At 36.6% G+C, this 21,182-nt stretch overlaps 1 protein-coding gene across 6 annotated transcripts; it reads left to right on the forward strand.

Annotated features, from left to right (window-relative positions):
• The first annotated feature begins 1 nt into the window (after position 1).
• LOC122395964 (solute carrier family 2, facilitated glucose transporter member 1-like) lies at positions 2–21,017 on the forward strand. Of its 6 annotated transcripts, none has more exons than XM_043393978.1 (8): positions 2,304–2,486; positions 7,412–7,439; positions 7,511–7,573; positions 7,674–7,685; positions 16,025–16,123; positions 16,383–16,947; positions 17,184–17,584; positions 17,748–21,017. In XM_043393978.1, exons 1-8 carry the CDS (start codon positions 2,437–2,439, stop codon positions 18,093–18,095), a joined length of 1,566 nt encoding a protein of 521 aa, XP_043249913.1. In that variant the 5' UTR covers positions 2,304–2,436; the 3' UTR covers positions 18,096–21,017. The 6 variants fall into 6 exon arrangements, with proteins under 6 accessions (XP_043249912.1, XP_043249911.1, XP_043249913.1 ...); XM_043393979.1 differs by lacking the exon at positions 2,304–2,486 and adding an exon at positions 5,839–6,285 and having other exon boundaries at positions 7,409–7,439; XM_043393977.1 differs by lacking the exons at positions 7,412–7,439; positions 7,511–7,573; positions 7,674–7,685 and adding an exon at positions 2–167 and having other exon boundaries at positions 2,298–2,486; positions 17,748–21,016.
• The last annotated feature ends 165 nt before the right edge of the window (positions 21,018–21,182 follow it).

A 21,182-nucleotide genomic window follows, 5' to 3' on the forward strand; every position in this document is an offset into this window, starting at 1 on the left:
TCGTAGCTGTTCTTTAAGCAAAGTAATAAGAATTCCGTTAATTTTAATAGGTTATTAATTCGAATAAAAGTGTTGAGTGCAAAAATCGAGATTACTTTTTCAACATTCAAAAAGAAAATCAACTTTATTTTGTCATTAATAGGAGGAAACGTAAGATTTGAAACGAAGTATGTACATATGTATGTATTTGAACGTAAAGGATGAAAGAATAAAAATCTTAGATTCGTTTCTAAATTAATCTGTTTATGTCTCGTTTGTAAATCGATTCGTAAATTAAGATTCATAGAAAATTGTTTAAACCAACATGAAATGTTGACAAAAAGTTAGTTTATAATAAAATTTGCTGGACTCTATTGTACAGTTGTGAAAAATGACAAAAGAACATCCTTTCTAAGTAAAATTGAAAGAAATAATGTTCTCCAATTGTAGGAAAGTACCTTTCGGTATTAATTTAATTACACATCGATTCTATTCCTGTGAACGTACAGAGTGGTCTGTGATTTGTAGGATAGAAAAGGATTGCTTGAAAACAAAGCCTCGTACATCCAGAATAGCTGACGTAAATCGAAAAAAAGACGTAAGCTGAGATAAACACAACATGCGTGCATATACAGATGTGCGTATTAACATTGCATTAGATTAAACGTTGAATGCCAGATCAACATAGTGAAATGTTTTACGAGATCAACATTTTGTTTTTAGCTAATCGGAGACATACTATTTAATTTTAAAGTCGTAGTTTTTTATTTTTATAACCTCGTCGAAATTCATGGGTCCTATGGGTGCTATCAAATCATCTATGTATAGGTAACCTTTTCGTTGTATTCGTATCGTTCGAGATCACGTCGCGTTGTTTCGTTGTTAACTTTTTTTCTAATTATCTTTATGCGTGTATAGTATACGAGCACGAGTGGTAGTATCGTTACGAGACACCCTGTAGCTCCGTACACGAACGGTTTCGACATCGAGCGTGGAAAGAGTATGAATTTCGAATGCATTCGAAAGATATTTCAATTGTTTCCGAGTCCGATTGTTGTAGGTTGCCGGTAGGATGCACCGTCGGGGTCAAGTGAAATCAATTGCGAAGTTTAGCAGGAATCAATTGATGGAAACACGTAAGAGAGAGAGAAGGAGTCGAACGGGGAGACGAGGTGGATGCATTAACGTATTTGTGTTCGTTGTTAGAGGAAGCTCGGAGGCTCGTCTAACGACGTACGCGTTAAAATTAAATCCAGCCGGAGGCCGACGTCTACGTCTTGCCGACGGCGACGACGACGGCGACGTCGCGACGAGATGCGTCCTCTAGCTCAGTCTCAAGAGCACACCCCGGCTGTACGGGTGTTCTTCGATCTTGAAACTTTTTTTTTCCTCACTTTTCCTCTCATTCGTCGTGCTTTCGTCGTCCGAGCTCAGCGGTAAATACGTTCCACGTCTTCGTTTCGCAATCGGCGGCCCGAGTTGGTGCAGATTCCCTCGTTAAGATAACATCCGTTACCGAACTCTTCTCTTTCTCTCTCCTACCGTTTCTGCCTTCGCTCGAGCACGAGGTAATTACAAAAAAAAAAAAAAAAAACAGTCATGCCTTTCTCGTAGCAAGTTTTTAGGCCCACCGTTGACGTAAACGGAACGTGTCCCGATTATTCGCGGTTGGTATTATTGGCCCGAGCAAGCTGATATTTCATACTAAGTAGAACGAATTACCAAAAGAATATTTCTCGTCGTAGTACAATTTTCAAATGACAGTTCGAACGCACGAACGCTGAATACGTCCAAGGAATATTGTCGATTCGTTCATTGATACGTACAGTTTTAACATAACAAGTGTTTATGTAATAAAGTTTGTTATTTTAAGTAAATTTAATGTACAATTTCGATCGTCGTCTTTAAATGAAATCTATCGATCTGTCGTATCGATTCGTTTGTAAACTGTTTTAAACATCGTGAGCTGTAAGTAGCGTTGCAAAGGTTACTTTGTTTCATATTGATTTTCTTGAATGATCGTAGAACGAAGTTTTCGATTAGAGTAGGGAGTGTGTCATCGAGTTATGTATTAGCCTTGATCGTTTGCCAAATAATCGATAGGGAAAGCGTACTATTGTCACGTTCTCGTGCTAATTATATGTCCAATATCTATGACGCGCTGTTGACAATTGTTATCGTTGCGTTGGGCGTCCGTTGAAAAATGTACTAACTCGATTTCGCGTTGGTTTCGAATACCGATACGATGGTGCTGTTAATAAATAAATAAATATATATCAATTTAAGCCCAAAATTGATCGTATTGTTGTTTGCAACAGATGGATCGAGACGACGAGGATTTTGGAGAGGGTTTCATCGCGGAATCTCATCCACTTAGGCCAACACATCTTTCCGTCCCTCTCGGTGGTCGATCTGATTCCAGAGCACCAAGTATCAGCAGCAGTGTCAGTGATCTGGATGCCCCAATTTATACCAGAGAAACCACTATACCTGTATCAGCTCGAAAAGTAAGTGCATCGTGTGTTTGTGCGTGTCATTGAACTTATTTATCGAAAAACCTAACCACACTCGAAGTATTTGCACAACTGTTTTCTGTCATTCTCGTAACATTTTCGACCACCTATATTTCTAACCTAAGTAATCGATAAGATATACATACATGGATATGTATGTTTTTAAACAAACTTTTTGAAGAAAATTTATTGATATTTAGTATACAACAAGGGACGATAATACAAATTTGGAAACAGTTAATTAGAAATATTGTACTATTTTTATATAGTGCAATAAAAAAAAAAGATGACGCATATGCAACAAGAATCAGTGCAACATAGTATAACAATAAATATGTTGACAAAGTAACGTCTCGTGATTGAACATTAACCTATATGTACGCATTTTTACGACACGAGCAAACAACAAAATGTTGCTTCCGTTTATGTAGATAAATCGATCGCGGGGAATATTTAATTTAACAATTTAAATTTCGAACAAAATTTTTCCCGTCCGTTTGTTTGTACTTGCATCGATTTGTGGGAATAATCGGAAGCGATAGACAAACATCTGATGGAATTTATCAAGTAGCTATTCTTGACCTTGCACACCACAGATCATTGATCGATTCTCTGGGGTTCGTAGAAAATATCGTTGCCTTCGGTAATACTTTCTTGATCGGACGATCTACGATTTCTTCGAATGACGCAAGACGTGTTCTCAACTGCAGCACGTAGATACGTATTTGACCCTAGTTAATAGAATTCTAAGCATTCAATTAATATGCCCTTAGTACCTATCGGATAATTAAACGATACTTATCGCTTGCAAAATAGACTCTATACCATGGCAGTGTTTTACGGTTACACGTTTCGAAATAAATACGTTCGATATTAAAATCTTATTTTAATCGAGAAGCAAACATCTTTCTTTGCTTTGTCTGTCGATGCACGAAGATTGAAAATACCGTGTCGAATCCGGAATAAGTAATAACAAATTTGTACAGCGACGAGTGACGTCGGCATTTCGAATAGTACATTCATGCTTTGTTAAAGTACCAATTATAATACACGCTATTCGAACGAGCGTCGCAAGAGGCACCCGTAGAAAATATTTTCACAATTCAATATTTACTTGTATTTAAGCATATATTTAAACATTTAACGTCCTACGTGATCGTCAACAGGTGCATTTTCCCTTTCGTTTGGCTCCCGGATCGAGATCCATACACATGTATTTGCATGCATACTTCCGTACGAGTCTGGAGGCAGTCTTATTGACCCAAACAGTAGTTCTCATACTGTGCTTGTGCGTAAAAAAGTAGTAACATTTATCGACATTATGGTGTTTTGTCTCTCGAATTATTCGTTAGTCCTTTCATAAATTTTAAACGATAAAAGTTCCGTCGTAAATGCTTCTCTTTTCTTAGGGCACTTGTTGAATAGTTTGTGGTTAGGGTAAGAATTTGAGAACACTTGGTAACCTAGCACGCGATTGGTCGGTTTGGTGGGTGTGCACAAGGCACGTCACCTGTCTGTGTTCTCCTATTCATCGGAGTATAATGTCGTCTGACGCAATCGGACATGAAAATTACGATAGAATGAACCTAAAGTATTACGTATCTACATCCTTGAGCAAAGATACTTAATTCGCAAGAAAGTTGCCCGCGCTACCGTGGTTTTATTTATCCAAATATTAATTTCACAATACTTACGAACTTACTGGAACAATGATGCCTATTGCACTGGATTTTAATTCGTGGATCGTTGTAACGACAAAAATTAGTGCCCGTTCGCAATAATCCTCTGCTAAGGGGGATAATAAAAATTAATTACGCGACGTAATGTAATTTTTTCGAAGCCATAATTCGTTCGAATGTTTGTTTCCTCTTGGGAGAATTTAGAAATACGTTTGTACATACATGTATAAATAAATATGTATTTCATTTATATATTCCGTTTTATTATTACAGTGTGCGTTCACAGATTGTAGTTCACGGTTGAATATTTTTAAACTTTAGATCCGTTGAATGCCACTGGTTTGAAGTAATGAAACGCAATTTGAAATGCAAATAATTGTTTTACGACATCGGCATGCTAAAAGAAATGACTTTGAATTTCTTGTCACGCGTTTACTTTGCAAAGATAACGCATTAATACCGAAACATTTCTTAATGGTTTACACATGTTTTTATCTTCTTTTTAAAATTCGTAATTAAATCGCAGAAGCCCGCGTAACGGAATAAAATAAAAATCAGATTAAAACAGATTACGAGTGTAATTGATTTAAAATTTGATTTGAAAAAAGGTGCAACTGTGAATAACGTTTGTTTCTCCGAGTTCGATCAGACTATTTGGTGCTGCTAGATACTCGATATTGCTACGTGCATACATTGTATTCGAATTGCAACATTATAAGCGAAATAGAAGGGAACGTAGGAAAAGAGAGACGGAATGATTCTTGGGGGCTCGCCATCTGTCGAGCAGTGACGTAGTTTTAGTTGCATTGAACGTGAAGCCATCGTCCGCCGCCTACGTTTAAAGCGCCATTCCTTTTTACCTGAGACAGCCAAGTGCGTTTCAGTTTAAGTAATTGCTCGACCGTTTTTTCCGTTCTTTTTTTATATTCAAATAAAATCGTAAAACATTCAACAGCTGAAGGTAAACGCTATTATTTATTCGAACACGGCGAAACCGGATTAGGACGCCGCTGTATATACAGCTGCTCGCAAAATTTAGCGTTAAGAATTTATTTAACTCGAAGAACTTAATAATATCACCTTTTTTTTTTTATAAAAAAATTTTTTCCTAGCTAGAATATTTTAAACTGCAGCCTCGTTTTTTAACGATTAAGAAGAAAGATCGTTGACGTTGCTCGACTATAGCTTGATCGTCTTCGAATGAAAAAATGCGCGGATGCCGTCACGCGTAAGTTGAAATGATATCGATCAACCAGTAAACGTTTGTCCCAAATAAGAATATGTGGAGGCGCAGGCTCGACAAAAAGATCCAAAATTAGAAGCCAGTATGCCTCGTACCTCACGCGTACACGTTTATTGTTCGTCGAAAAAATATTATTTACCACAAGTAAATTATTTTCGACGAGTATCTCGCGAAATAGTATCGAAATACCGTGCAAAAAGGTAGAGAAGATCTCGCCGATCGGCGTATAAAAATTCATGTTTAAATCGGCCTCGCGAAAAAGAATATATTTAGAAGATATACGTATTACGTAAAACTTGGGCCATTGTGAAATTCAAGAAGCACTGGCGCAGATACGGGCCTTAGAATCGCCATAAATGTAAGAGTTATGTTGCACAATATTTGTAATGGATAACATTTGGGGTTAATTACTCTTCGTGAAATAAAAATCGTATATCAATGGACAAAGGTTATTTCCAAAGTATATTGTTGTTTTCTACGAAGATGTAGAAAAATCTGGTATTATTATAATTATTCGTACGTTCGGATATAGCGTTTGAATGTTATGTGGTTATCTAATTGTACGTGTAAATGAATCGAATATGGAGGAACAGTTTTAATAATTGTCGAAATAAATGAGAGCGAGTTGGAGAAATATCGATACTATTTTTGGGGAAAGTTTGTTGTTCGCGTAGGGAAGAGAGATGAGGCAATCCTAGGTACGGGTTTGCGATGGAAGGTACAAGCAAGGGCCAGTAAACCGTCGCGCTTGCGCTGAAAAACAGCTGGGTTCTTGGTCGGTTGTTCATTTATCCAGAGGTTATAAGTACACGAGGATCGAACACGAACTCTCGGAATAGTTGTGCCCGCGTTTACTTCTACGTCATCGACAGTAAGTACACACATTTCGCTTGTCCCAACGCTTTCCATTCGCACGACAAGTCACTAGCTTTCTCCCGGTTCGAAGATTCGTCGAATGAATTACACACGTTTCCGCGTAAATGTCCGCTTAAATAAATTGGTTGTTACCATTGTCGACGCACGATATCGTGGTACTAACGTAAAACAGCTGACGAGTGCCCTATAACACTGGTCCACTAATTTTAAACAGCAATTTCTACTTTTTCTCAAATTTCTTTTGTTGTGTACCGACGCAAGATAGAACAGGGAGCAAGTTATTTGTACCTAGTTTATTTATTTAATTCGAGCACAGTGGATCAAAGTATTCGTACAGTTTTAGAGCTGTTAAATTTTACGAATTAAGAGGAGTTTATTTATCGTTTGACATAATTATCCCGTATATGGAGAAAAGATATTTCTCTGTAGTTATCATTCCTGACGATTACAGTAGCTAGAAACAGCAAGATATTTATAGTATTCTCGTTGAAATTGTTTGTCTAGTTAAAGTTATCCTGACGCATAGTTAAATCTGGTCGAATACATCTTTGAGTATAAAGAAATGTAAAATTGATTGTTTGTAGAGATCGTGTGATGTATCGAGGATAGTATTAATGACCGTTTCGTTGAAAAATGTAATTTCTTCGGTTTACAACGATACGTCGAATTATCACGGGTGATGAACCCGCTGTGTAATACTCAGCGATATTGTTTTCTTTGTATTGATCGGGACGGAGATTGTTTACATACAATTTATATACACGCAAACTTAGGCGGTTTGTCGATAACCTTTGCGTGATCTTTTTAATCGTGGTTTCGGTGATATTCGTACACGTAGTAAACTAAATTGCATTGGTTTTTGTAGCATATAAATATGTATACGTATATGTTATGTTCGAAGCAACAAGTAAGCACTGTTCGAATTGTATTGCGTCACGATAACATACAATTACCGAATGAAAAATTATTACAGATTGTATTAACAAGTTTAAAGAAAATTGATCAGTAAATAGTTATAGGATTACGCAATTAAACCAAGATTCAAAGAAAAATTTTAAACAGATTTTGTTTTATTAATTTACGATTAAACGACATAATTTATGGTTTTTTTTTTCAAGCAGCCTTACGATGGCGACGGAAAAGGACAAGGTATCGTTTAATATAGAAATTAATCAAAATTTAATAATTTTTTAAATGCTCTACTAACAATTTCACTTTAGATCGACGACAAAATTCAGGAAGAACAGACTGTTACACCGTCTGTTCTAACTCTCGTGGAGAAGGTAAAAACTTTATTCTGAAATTCATTTACAAATATTCTCGAATCAGTCTTATCTTGACCCTCTTTATGTTTGCCTTTTTTAAACGCAATCTGTTACGAAGGATAAGCAGTTGGTAAGTACAGCTTTTAACCATTTGTATTATTAATTCACCGAGTATACTTATCTTTTCAAATGTTCATTATTGATTCGTTATTGTTGCAGTGATATACACGAACCGTGTTGACAAACACGTTCAATGTTTTCGTTTATTTTGTAAACAAAACAATCAGGATTGTACCGATTATGTTAATTTTTACTTTTTTATTTTAACGTTCGATTCGAAGTATATTTATAACTATTGGGCCGCGACGAGCAAGCTTGCACGAAACGAAAGAAATCTAATCTCGTGTAAAGTTCAAATTTTAACCGCGTGGAAAGTCTGACGATAAAAATATCGCTGCTGCAGCCCGTCTATAAAACCGTGTGTATCGTTTGGTTTCCATTCGAAGTTAGACTTTTATTCTCGATTTCTTGATGTTCACACTTTCACATTTTCTTAGACATTTCTTAGATAACACAAACAATTTACGAATCCATTAAACATATTTCTCTTGCATATTCGCAGTCTTTGAATATTCGTACGTAGTTGTTCGACTACCTACAGCGTATATTAATGCCAAGTCTGCTAGGTTTGTGTAATTTTCTATTTAGTGGATGATAACCGAATCGCTTAATGTCCAGTGAACCGTAATTTTAATTATCTCCGAGACCTTCCGCCGCGGACATTGTACGTTTCTGGATTTTCGTGGAACGCTTTGAACATTGAGAGAAGAAATATTCGAAATTGAGATCCTATAGAGAAATCGTAGGCGGACGAGCAGCTAAAAATTTAAAACGTTTTTTGTTTTAAAACGTGTAATCGCTCTTGTTAAAAAATGTAATCACTCCCCTACGGTATCAATTGTATACTTGTTTAAGCGTCCGGCAATTTAACGTGCCCTCTCGTTACTCGTGCGGCTTGATATAAAATTTGTTACTCTTTTTTCGGTAGTGATAACGAATATCAAAAATGTAAAAAGTATGACGAGCGTTTTATATTTTTGTCCGGCGACTGTAGAAGGATTGATTGTATAGCTGGGAGTATCAGTTACCCGTAACCGAGAGCCCGAGGAATAAGATAATGCGCCATTTACTGAACGATGAGCACTCTAATTCAATATTCTTAATTCTAAAATTGGTGCACGCGACGCTAGTACCACAGTAACAGGCTACGTCCGGTTTTGTATTCCCATTCGAGATGGTACCGGCTCGTTAATAACAAAGAAGCAGATCCAATGTAATCGAACGCTGTACAGTCGCTCGCTTTATCATTCCACTGCTATAAGTTTAATGCTTTATAGCTTCCTGTATCGTCAAAGTATTCATCCGCCTCCTTTTACTATGGTGAAATTGTTTATTTTCGTTTGATTGCATAACATGGCCGGCGTAAATGATTTCAAACTACGCCGGTATTGCGTTTAAGTTCGAGACACACGTATTCCAAACGACCTCAGCATACCTATCCTCTTTAATACTCGGTGGTTGAAACCTAAACTCGTTCAGAATATGTTTGGTTTAAGATCAATGAAATCGAGAAGTGGATAAATAAGACAAGGACGTGCACAAGGAAATCGAGATGTGTTGATATAATGTTTGTCACTTAATCTTCCGCGCAGAGTGCATTATAATTACACGTAACACGAGTATCAGATATTTCCTTTATACGGCGGTGAGTCGCGAAATTATTTACGCGGGTATATCATTAAAAATTATAGCGATAATTGAATGATTTGCAAAAGTACTTGCGATCCTGTACAGATAAATCTAGAAATCAGAAAACACGTTACAACAATTTTTCTCATCGTTTAATATATGTAAAAAATTCTTTACGTTTAAATCGATTTGTATACGTTGACGATCGCGCTGTGATATATTCGTCCAGCACTGTGTGTTATTTATCTCGTACGCGACAACGTTCGATTACATATGAATACCAAATCAGCAGAACGTATGGAAACGTATGTATGTACCTTTCGCGACAGTCGACGGAAATTTTAGGTAAACGTAATTTAATCGAAAGAAGGAAAGAATGAAAGAGTAGTAGTAATTGTAGTTGAACGGTTCCTAGCTTTGAATTCCTTTTCTTGAGAGTTTTGTCGGTAGTAATGCAGGATTGGTGAGAGGTGTAGGCTGGTGTCGTCTATCGGCCAATCGGATTCGTTCGAAGAGTAACGAGGAACTGAGAGGAGAGGGAGATATGACTGGTTTCGAAAATCGGTTCCCTCCCGCTCGCACGAACATTGTCTCAGTAGCTTACAAACGCGACCGTGATACGGTACAAATCCTATCGTTACACTCTTCTTACTCTTTTTTTACCCGTTTCGTTTGTTGCTTCACGCATGAACTTGGAGGTGATCGTGAAACGTTCTTTAAACGAGTGAACAATCATGAGTTGCGAGTGGTTACAGGTAAAAAATTGTTTCGATTTAACGTTAGTTCGAACGACGAGCGCCGGGCAGAAACTTTGATTATCGATCATGAACGATCGCAGGTAGAGATTGTTTCGATACCGATCTGATGATTGTTCGATTTTGATCAAGTGGATGTTTCCAATTCAAGATTACAAGCGATTATCGTGCTTCTTCGCTGTTGAAAATTTGATTATTTCTGCTTGACTCCGTGTCTGGAAACAATGAACTTTGACTTGCTACGAAATCTGTTATTGTTGTTATTGTAGACGATCGTGTGTCGATATTCGTTTCAATGCTTTAGATCAAAGTGTCTGGAAAATAACATATTTTTCATATAATAAAATAGAAACTGAATAGTCGAGTCAATGTAGATTCTCAACGCGCGTAAATCTGTGATAATTGGGATCTCTAAGTTTAATTTTGGGCTCGATGAATGCGAGGAGATCGTGTGTAGATATTCGTTTCAATGCTTTAGATCAAAGTGTCTGGAAAATAACATATTTTTCATGTAATAAAATAGAAACTGAACAGTCGAGTCAATGTAGATTCTCAACGCGCGTAAATCTGTGATAATTGGGATCTCTAAGTTTAATTTTGGGCTCGATGACCGCGAGGAATGTAATCGAGAATCGTTCGAAGAAAAAAGTATTTATGGGAGGAAGGTGAAGGGTAATCGAGGCGATTGTAAATTTTTCTGCGGGGTGATAAAGTTCGTGAAAGACGAGGATATTTACGTTAAGGTTTCGAGCATAATCAACGCGTTGCTTCTCGTTTCGTTTAAAAATTGCATCATATATCGCGTCTGCGCTGCTATTTTCTACCCATGAAAAACAATATAAGAGAGTATACAGTCATGAAAATAACGTTACCGTTTAAATTTCATTTGATAAACGTGCTTTCTTCGATCGAAAGTGAGAGGATATTGCGGAAGATTATATTAATCCGAAACTATGCTGGCCCAAGGTTGTGTTAGTCAACCCGTGTTGAAATATAAAGCGTTGATCACACGTGGAATGCTAGACATAGTTAACATTGTTGCAATTTTTCCGAACGATACGCAATTGAATAATATTGTGTTTAGTTTATCGCTATGTCGTCGTTAAAGTATTGGGGATTAACGCGCAGAAGCATGGTACTTAATGACAATTATATTTCGTGTTTCTTAAAAGGCCTCGTTGTTATGCAAAATATCGTTGAGCAGATTGCTGAAAACGATCGAGAAACAAAAAGGATAATTTCGTCGACGCGTTTGAAATTATGGAGTACAGGTAGTCGTTTGTACGAAAATTCTGTCGATGAGTATATTTAAAAATGTCGATGGCTATAATAATTATCGACACGATAACAGTCAAATAAACCACGCTTGATTTACTTTCGTTCACGGAGTAAAATAATATTACAGAAATTGGTAACAATTTCCACTTCTATTCGTTAATTATCGAAAGATATGCTTCGCGGTCTTTTAATGTTATTTTTTATCCATACCGTTCTTCGTTCGACGGAATCAAAAACCTAAACCAGACCTAACGACACTACTAGCGTGACCACTGTGCCAATCATCATATGTTAATCACCACATATGGTCAGAGCGAATTAATTCTAATTAAGAATCTTCTCTCGTTTTTTCGTTTCGATACATTATCGGTTTTCGATCCTTGTTCTGTCTCTCGACAGTCATTTTATGGCTCGCGGAGAGAAAGTTTGCACACGATCTTTACCGTTAGCTCTTTACCTTGGTACTTTGGAATCTAATTGCAAAAACACTATCACATTGTATACGTGCTTCCAGGCAGAACATATTGTGCCTCCCCTAATTTTGCGTTTCGGGACGAAATTCGTTAAATATGTGCATAAGAATATTTTTGAGACAGAATCAATATTTGGCCAACGAATTATATCTTGAGTTTCACTTTACTGACGTGTGATAAAAAGTAACTAATTTTATGATTCATGGGAACCTCCATCACCCTTATTGCGTAGGTTCGTGCCTGTATGCACGGCACTGACCATGTTACATGCACATAATTATGACATTATAACAATCTTGATTATAATCGATAAATTATTTTCAACTTTATCGTGAAACATACAGGGCGTGCCAATAAAAACTATTATCTGAGACACCTTCTTATCTGGTTCTATTGAAAAATGATTCAATGGGTTTTACGATGATTGGAATCGGTTCTTTTTATGTTTGTTTCGTTTGAAAATTCGACGCGTATACGCGTACTTAACTATGGATCAATTTGTATACAAATATATGTATGTATATAGAGCAACGAGATCACAATTGCAAATTATACTCGCGACGCACATTTAACAAATGGAATGCGGCTTGTAATTAATATTCTTTATATTCCGCGAGAGTTTACGCAAGCTAATAAATAATGCAGAAACGTAATACTTTTAATATCATACATGTTAAATATACGTAAATAAAAATCAGTTATGCACGCGTAGAAATAAAAACACGTTCCACGTGTAAATTCTTTTTACGCGGAACGTTTAGTTACTTTTGTGTAACATTTTTTTTTTTTCAATTTTAATTTGAAAAGATTCTCGAAAAGCTTTCAAGTTTTGGTTTGCTCTTAACACCAAGTAGAACCTTTTGGACGTTAATGTACAGTGGAACTCCATTTATATGAACCGAACGGGGGAACAAGCAGTTTATAAACCGGATCTTATACCGGGAAACATTCATTTTTATATAGTTGCTGGGAGAAAGTTGCCAACCGCGTCATCGAAGTTTAACTGTGTTGTTTTCACGAGTGACGATAGGAATTTCAAATTCGTCGGTGAAGTAACATCCGTTTACGTTCCGTTCGTAGGTTGGAATCCATTAACTGGATTTTAAAACGAATGAAAATACAAGTGAAAGCTAGCATTTCGAACGAATTTAAAATTTGCACGCGTCCGTCTGTTCGCGTAAAAAATTTGCTCGACTCTGTTCATCGGCAATTGAAACTATTCAAAGACGAGAGGTCTTGATGTCAAGAGTTGTCGACTTTTTTCTGGACTGCAAGAATCTACACTATGAATTAACGAGATATTCGCTTCGACGCTTACGTACAGACACTCTGCATGAGACTGTGATCGTAATGAAATGTCTGCAACGTGATTTTACCAAAACGTTGTGGGCCAATCGATACCGCTCGCGTCGCGCGTAGAACCTTTTAATAAAAATCTCCGCGTTCGTGTGGTATCGTTTATAATTAGAACGCCTAAAGTTGCCACGAGGCTCGTCAGGAGAGGCTCGGCTCCACGAACCAATCGACGTTCGACGCGACAAACACACCTCTATCACGACCAATCGCAATCGAATGTTCGTGGAGCGGCAAATTCTTGCTGTTTCACCAGTCGGTAGCGTGCTCATTTCAGAATTATCAATTCGACATCACAAGACGGAATGAAATTTATCTTATCACAATAGAGTTAGAGTTCAAAATTGACACGGGGTAGATGCTGATTTTGGCAAAATTAAATAGTTACAAATCGTTCTAAAAAAATTATCTTTAGTTGCAGGGGTCAATTATAATCATTTTTGGTCAATAGGCATACCCCCGAAATTCTACTCACTTTCGAGAAAAAAATTCGAGAAGGTGTGTCATTTTTCGACAAAATTAAGAAATTTCAAATCGTTTTAAAAAAATTATCTTTAGTTGCAGGGGTCAATTACAATCATTTTTGGTCAATAGACATACCCCCGAAATTCTACTCACTTTCGAGAAAAAAATTCGAGAAGGTGTGAAATTTTTCGACAAAATTAAGAAATTTCAAATCGTTTTAAAAAAATTATCTTTACTTGCGGGGGTCAATTACAATCATTTTTTATGAATAGACATACCCCCGAAATCCTATTCATTTTCGAGAAAAAAATTCGAGTAGGTATGAAATTTTTCGACAAAATTTAAAAATTTCAAATCGTTTTAAAAAAATTATCTTTAGTTGCAGGTGGTAATTACAATCATTTTTGGTCAATAGACATACACTTGAATTCTTACGCATTTTCGAGAAAAAAATTCGAGAAGGTGTGAAATTTTTCGACAAAATTAAGAAATTTCAAATCGTTCTAAAAAAATTATCTTTAGTTGCAGGTGGTAATTACAATCATTTTTGGTCAATAGACATACCACCGAATTCCTATTCATTTTCGAGAAAAAAATTCGAGAAGGTGTGAAATTTTTCGACAAAATTAAGAAATTTCAAATCGTTTTAAAAAAATTATCTTTACTTGCGGGGGTCAATTACAATCATTTTTTATGAATAGACATACCCCCGAAATCCTATTCATTTTCGAGAAAAAAATTCGAGAAGGTGTGAAATTAAAAAATTTCAAATCATTCTGAAAAAATTATTTTTGGTTGTTTCAAGAATGTTTTACAATGTATCGAAATGTATATACTTGGATTAAAATATTTGAATGATTGACCGATTACATTATCGTATACCAGCATGCTTATGAAGCAATTTTTTCGAATTCGCAACCCGGTGGTGTAATTTTCATGACGTTAAGCCGAGTTGTATGTACTTGGTCGAATCAGAGAGCAGATAAACAACTTTTGTATAGCAATAAAGTATTTAATGAACCGGAAATCGGTGACATAGGGTTAATGGGATTCGTGCGGTGGCGCGAATTTTCATAATCGATGATAACAAGGAAGACCGTTTATTTATAAACTAAAATAGCAGATCCGTGTAAATACATTTTTACACGAACGTGTGCGAATCGACTTACATTTTCACGAATGTTAATGTACGCGACAGAATTTTAAAATAAATCTGCGCGTCGTTCGACCAAGAAACACGGGTCGCAACAACTCTTTTCTTTTCTACGTGGAATTCTGTATCTCCTACGCTCGAGATTAATTTTTGGACACTTTACAATAAAACGTTGGCTGGATTCCTAACAGTATTAAATTGGTTAAAGACCGTCCTGAAAGTAGCGATAGAAGCCGGTCGTGGCATTGCTCCCACGTGAAAACGAGAGTCGATTTTACACGTTTCATAATATGCATATTCATGAAAAGTAAAAAAAAATCGCGTGACATTCATATTTTTATCAGAGGTCTTGACAGATGTTCTCCTTTCGAGGATCCGTAAGTGAAACCAGGCGATTAATTTAGAAATAAAATAAGAAGCGGACGATACGCGATTAAATTTCTGTACGCGTGCCGATCGTTGCGAGGTAAATAGACGCACGTTTATTACACCAACATTGAAACATATAACACTTCCTATTATTAGCTGATATGTACATATAGGGTGTCCCGTAGTAAACGTGTGTTCTATTGTGACCTTGTTTTCCAGTTTTTTTAATACTGGAAATGGAATAAGGCTTCCGTAGTGTATTACGCCAGGAAAATAAGTATAGCGAAGCGCAGATGATTTGAGAGACACTGGTTGGTAGCCTCAGTTAGGGTCTGCCTGCTATTCAGCTGTGTCGGTATCGGTTGTTTAGCGTGGTTGTGTGCGTCGAGGGCAGGAGTGGTATAAAAATGTGTGGCGGGGGTACCGACCTGCAGAGTAGTCTTTGACACGTGTTTGAAAACGTCGCGGTGCCCGATATTTTGCATAAACTTCGAGTGTTGGAACGTGCCTCAGCTGTTGGGGACGGTCGATGTGATTCTATTCGAGTCGGTTCATTAGTTGGAACATTTCGATGACGCTGAAAACGATCGAGTTCGAGCTACAGTACATTGAGAAATCGGTAAAGTACAAACAGATCTATGTATGCTTTACGCGCCTACTATGTAAATGGTAAAAGATAAAGTGCTCGTATTGTCTCGATGAACGACTGTACTCGAATACAAAAAGAGTCACATACATAGTATGAAAAGTTTTCGAAACGAATCCAAGTATCTCAAAAACTGCACTGCATTTGGTAAAAATGGGGGGCTTATTAGACAAAGTTATCCAACTCGTAGGAACGAGCAAATCTAAGGATCGATTATGTTTGTTGCAGGGTCTCACTGGGCGGTTAGCGTTTGCTATTACGGCTGCTGCACTTGGATCATCGTTTCAGCATGGGTACAACACCGGTGTCGTTAATGCACCGCAGCAGGTATTTCGCCACATCCTTCAGTCAGCAGTTATCTGAGACTTTTGATCGCCGTGTAAACGTTTAAATGCACGCTTGCCTCGATCACGGTCGCGTTTACAACGCCGAACAAAAGTAATTGACGCGGGCGATTTTTTAATAATACGTATTATCGGAAAATTGCTGCTGTAAAATAACAGGGATTCGTACACGCGAAACTGATAGATATATTTCAAACAGGAGGTGGAATTTAGTAGAAATTTATATAATTGGTACGTTGTAGCTTATCGAGGGATGGATCAGCGAGGTGAAAATGAATCGAACCGGTCACGTAACGAAACAATCCGAAGTGACGATAATATGGGCGACAGCGGTGGCAATATTCTGCGTGGGCGGTATGATCGGTGGCTCATTGGTGGGAACGATAGCCGATCGTTTTGGCAGAAAGGGTGGTTTGTTACTCAACAACGTCCTAGTCCTTCTGGCAGTGATCTTCCAGGGCTGTGCAAAGACAGCGAAGAGTTATGAAATGATAATCATCGGAAGATTCATAATTGGTATCAATGCTGGACTGAACGCTGGTTTGGCGCCCATGTATCTGGCTGAAATATCGCCTATTCACCTGCGAGGGGCCGTTGGTACCGTGTACCAATTAGTCATTACTATATCTATACTGGTAGCGCAGATCCTTGGTTTGGAGCAAATATTGGGCACGGAAGATCACTGGCCGCTTCTTTTATGTCTGACGATCGTCCCCGCCATCTTTCAAGTAGCCACGCTTCCGTTGTGCCCTGAAAGTCCAAAGTTTCTGCTGCTCGGCAAAGGAAAGGACATGGAAGCTCAGAGAGGTGAGACAATTATTAAAAACGATGCATTTCTGTATCCTGCTACGATTAAATTATTATTTTTCTTCGTCGAGCTTCGAAACTTTGCCGTTTAATTCGCGTTTAATATTGATAAAACCGTTGAATTACGAAAGTTCATAGCTCAGAGCATTAATTGTCGTCTAATCTCTTATTGGAGCAGAACATTTATCGGTAACGAGATTAACAATAAAACGAGAACGCCTGTTTATTGTTTACAGCCTTGTCTTGGCTGCGAGGCACGATCGAAGTTCACGACGAGATGGAGGAAATGAGGGCGGAATATGAATCGGTGAAACTCGTGCCAAAGGTTACGCTTAAGGAGCTGTTCGTAAATTCAGCGCTCAGGATTCCATTGATAATCGCGCTTATGGTGATGTTCGCCCAGCAACTGTCCGGTATCAACGCCGTGATGTTCTTCTCGACCAAGATTTTCATGATGGCGCAGTTGGATAAATTTGCCGCCCAAATAGCGACGATGGTCGTCGGGGCGGTGAACGTCTTTATGACATTCGTTTCTTTGATACTCGTCGAAAAAGCTGGAAGAAAAACGCTGCTCTTGGTTGGCTTTGTCGGAATATTCGTCAGCACCGTCTTACTTACCATTTGCCTTGCCTTCGCTGTAAGTATTCAATCTGAAACGATTGTACAACTATAGTATTGTACGAAGTTTACGTTTAAAAATTCCATGATAAAATACACGTTGGAATATACTTTTATGTATCAGTGTATATGCATCGAGAAAATATTAATACGAGGATCTAAGTACGAATTTCTTTTTACAGGCATCGTCTAGCGCGGCAGCTTACTTCTCGATCATACTGGTGGTTTTGTTCGTAGCTTTGTTTGCTACAGGACCAGGAAGTATTCCGTGGTTCTTGGTATCCGAACTGTTCAATCAGTCCGCGAGACCAGCGGCCACGTCCGTCGCAATAGCGGTGAATTGGACGGCGAATTTCATCGTCAGTATAGGATTCCTACCGTTGCAAGAGGGACTGGGTGCTTACGTATTCGTTATATTCGCCGCGCTGCAAGCATTTTTCGTATTCTTCATTTACAAGAAAGTGCCCGAAACGAAGAACAAAACGGCGGAGGAGATCAGCAGCATGTTCCGGCAAATATCGTACCAGTAAGAGTTCGCCTGACATCGTTACACTTAAATAACTGAATGAAAAAGAAACAATTTTTTAAAAGAACATTTTCATAGACGAATAAATCGAACGCGAACATGAAATTCATTGATGAATTCGTGACTTGACTATGGTAAACGTTCTTAGAACGAACGGTGAATGCAACTCGTATCATCCGCTTTAATTTACGCGTCGGCCATTGCGTTTTACCAAAAAAAATTCGAGAATATTAAATTATTTTTAAACGAAATGTTGTTCGGAAAATGTGTAATCTCAACAATATAACGAATTAAATCCACGCAGTTGTTGTTAACTTAGTTTATTCTGTATGTGTCACGGATGCTGTCGAGTCGCGCACATACTCTCGAAGGAGTTTAATTTTTTATTAGACTTAAATCTAGTTCCTATCGTTACCGACACAGTAAACTTATCGTAACAAAACGGGAAAATATCAGGTTAAGAGAAACGGACCCAACGTTACGAATTACTATTCGTTTAGTGTAATAAATTTATGCGGTTCCTTTTAACTCTTTTTACAGACAGTGAATTTTAAACGGAAATGTTATAAAGTCATGACTTATCGAAGACTCTTTAAAATCTAGAGGGTTAAACACAGCTCAGTTTCAGAAAGACAAATATTTTTCTTATAAAATTATATTCGTATGTATATGTTGTATATATGTACACACATAAGAAGATAAAAATCATGTTACTGTGCTTAAAAGGGAGTTAAGGAACGATATTATTTAATTACGTTGATACTAAATAACTCTAGTCATAAGAGTACGATTTTTGCATTGACATAACATCCGAGAAATTCCACTGTGACGTATATTTTCCTAAAACCGTCATGTATTTCGTATTGCTAAAAGTGTTTTTTGTAACAGAAGTTCAAATCACTGTAAACTACGCTTAAACCTTCCTGAAATGGCTAAAAGAAATTCGACTGAAAAGTCGACCTATTCGAAACAATTTACGAGTCCAAATATACATATTTACCTGGTACGAGAAAAAATGTTATTTGAAACTGTTAGAATTTATGATTAATTATCATTTTGTTATTTTAAACGAGTATTTTCTGATGAACAATTTTTTAAAGTTTTATTTGTTGAATATAAAAGTTTTAACATAATTCTGTTATGCGAGTTGCGGCAGAAATATTATCGAAATGAGAAAAAAAAAAATCAAGTACTATAACAATTGTACATAGAAATATACATAGAGAGTAGCATCGCGTAGCGTAGAAAATAATTATATTTATGTATGCATGTAATTAGTTAATGTTTAAATGCTGTAAACCATTGTTACTATATTTATTAGATATTTAATTAATGTACCATAAGCGGTAACGAGAGACGATGTTTAAATATCGTACGCATAAGCTTAGGGGAAAAAGGCGACGCCATCGCGATAAAAATCGCGGATCGACGAGATGCAATTTTTTTTTGTTAATCGTATATGCATCTTTAGATTCGAATAATACTCAAACATAGCTAGACTTTTAATACCGAATTATTCGGAAGTTATGTGTTTTTATGGTGTGTGCTGGTGAACGTTACAATACGACACAATTTCTTTCACCGATAATGTCTCTTTTTAATCTCAGACGTTCAGACGCATCAAAACCACCCTCGATAGAATTTAAAAACTAGGTATAAGATAGATCTAAGCTTAGTTTACATCGGGGCTTATAATTCTACCATAACGATTTAGTAAATAATACCCATAATAAAATTCAGTTTCTGGGACGATTCATACACGAGAAAATGATTAGGAACGATTATATCATATTTTTTTAAATATAACTACTGAACGATATTCATGACATTGTATAATTATTATTTTGAAAACGGTGATCGTATTGGTGACGTTTAAAAAGTCGATAAATGCAAGCTATGGTCGACTAGAAATTAAATAATATTGTGAGATAAATAAGAATGCATCATTTTAATTGTTTAGTGACTTTTAAAAGTACACGGATATACTACATTAATCAAAATAGGTTAAATACAATAGTAACGTATGTCGCGATATACTGTTTATTTTGTTTACCAAGCTAACCCACGAAAAACTTCGGATTACTGTTATTTAATTAACGAAAGGCTAGACTCTAGTAAATAACAATAAAGCTATTATGCTGTTTATAAATTTGACAAACAAGGGCTCGATCGGGCTGACGTGTATGAGTTTTGTTCTCGATACATTAAAAATTAATTTGCAGGGGTAATAAATTTTTTTGTATACATTTAAAACTTTTACGTCCAAATCGAAAATTCTATAATCAAAGTTTATTGCACGTATGTTTTGGTATCGCAAGGACACCGATTTTAGTTAAAAAACGAGTACAACGCAATATAATGTTTATAATTAAGTCTAAAATTTACCTTCATGGATTGTATCGTATAAGTTTTTCACGGTACAATTATAGCATTTAGTGTTTAGCTTCTTCATCTTTTATATGCAAAACCTGTATCAATTTTCTCTTTGAGAGACGATCATACATATCCGAAAAAAATGTAATCGAATAACCCATAAACTCGTATGCTCAAAGTTTGTCATGTCTATTACTGTTAGTCTGTATATTAGACGTTCATCGTTCATGATCATTAAAATTATTTAAAATATACTTTCGCTTAGTCCATCGATTTCACGGTTTTCTCATAGAACAGTACAAGAATATGTAACGCATTATACACTGTAATTTTTGATGCCAATATACAAATTATCGAAATAAACATTTTATGAGACATTATTGCCAATAAATGTAGTGATCGTAAATGTAGAGTCACATTGTCTTCTATATGTTGCTACACATGCGTGATCAAATTCATGTTTCATAATACTGTTTATTGAACTTTTTAAAGAGGTACATGTTACGAAAATAAATAGATAGTTTTCAATGACGCATTCATGCATTATCGAAAATTTTCTAAAATTATCGCGTAATTGGCAAAGCTAGTGCCAAGCAATGTAATAGAAAATAGTGTTGCCGGTAGGCGTTTCTGGCGGTCATAATGTAAAGAACTTTAATAATTAATTACAAATCACGATGCATATTAACAGCAACTCGAATATAAGATTTTGAGAAAA

Source organism: Colletes gigas, unplaced genomic scaffold, assembly GCF_013123115.1.
Source record: "Colletes gigas isolate AHSC1104 unplaced genomic scaffold, ASM1312311v1 Colletes_gigas_Sc00006, whole genome shotgun sequence".
Lineage (NCBI taxonomy): Eukaryota > Metazoa > Arthropoda > Insecta > Hymenoptera > Colletidae > Colletes > Colletes gigas.

Bases quoted from the DNA above. Each gene is read 5' to 3' on its own strand.
- LOC122395964 (XM_043393977.1), top strand. From the start codon at position 2,298: ATGGATCGAGACGACGAGGATTTTGGAGAGGGTTTCATCGCGGAATCT. The intron at 2,487-16,024 runs GTAAGTGCATCG...TGTTTGTTGCAG, and splicing joins TACCTGTATCAGCTCGAAAA to GGTCTCACTGGGCGGTTAGC. The intron at 16,948-17,183 runs GTGAGACAATTA...TATTGTTTACAG, and splicing joins GGACATGGAAGCTCAGAGAG to CCTTGTCTTGGCTGCGAGGC.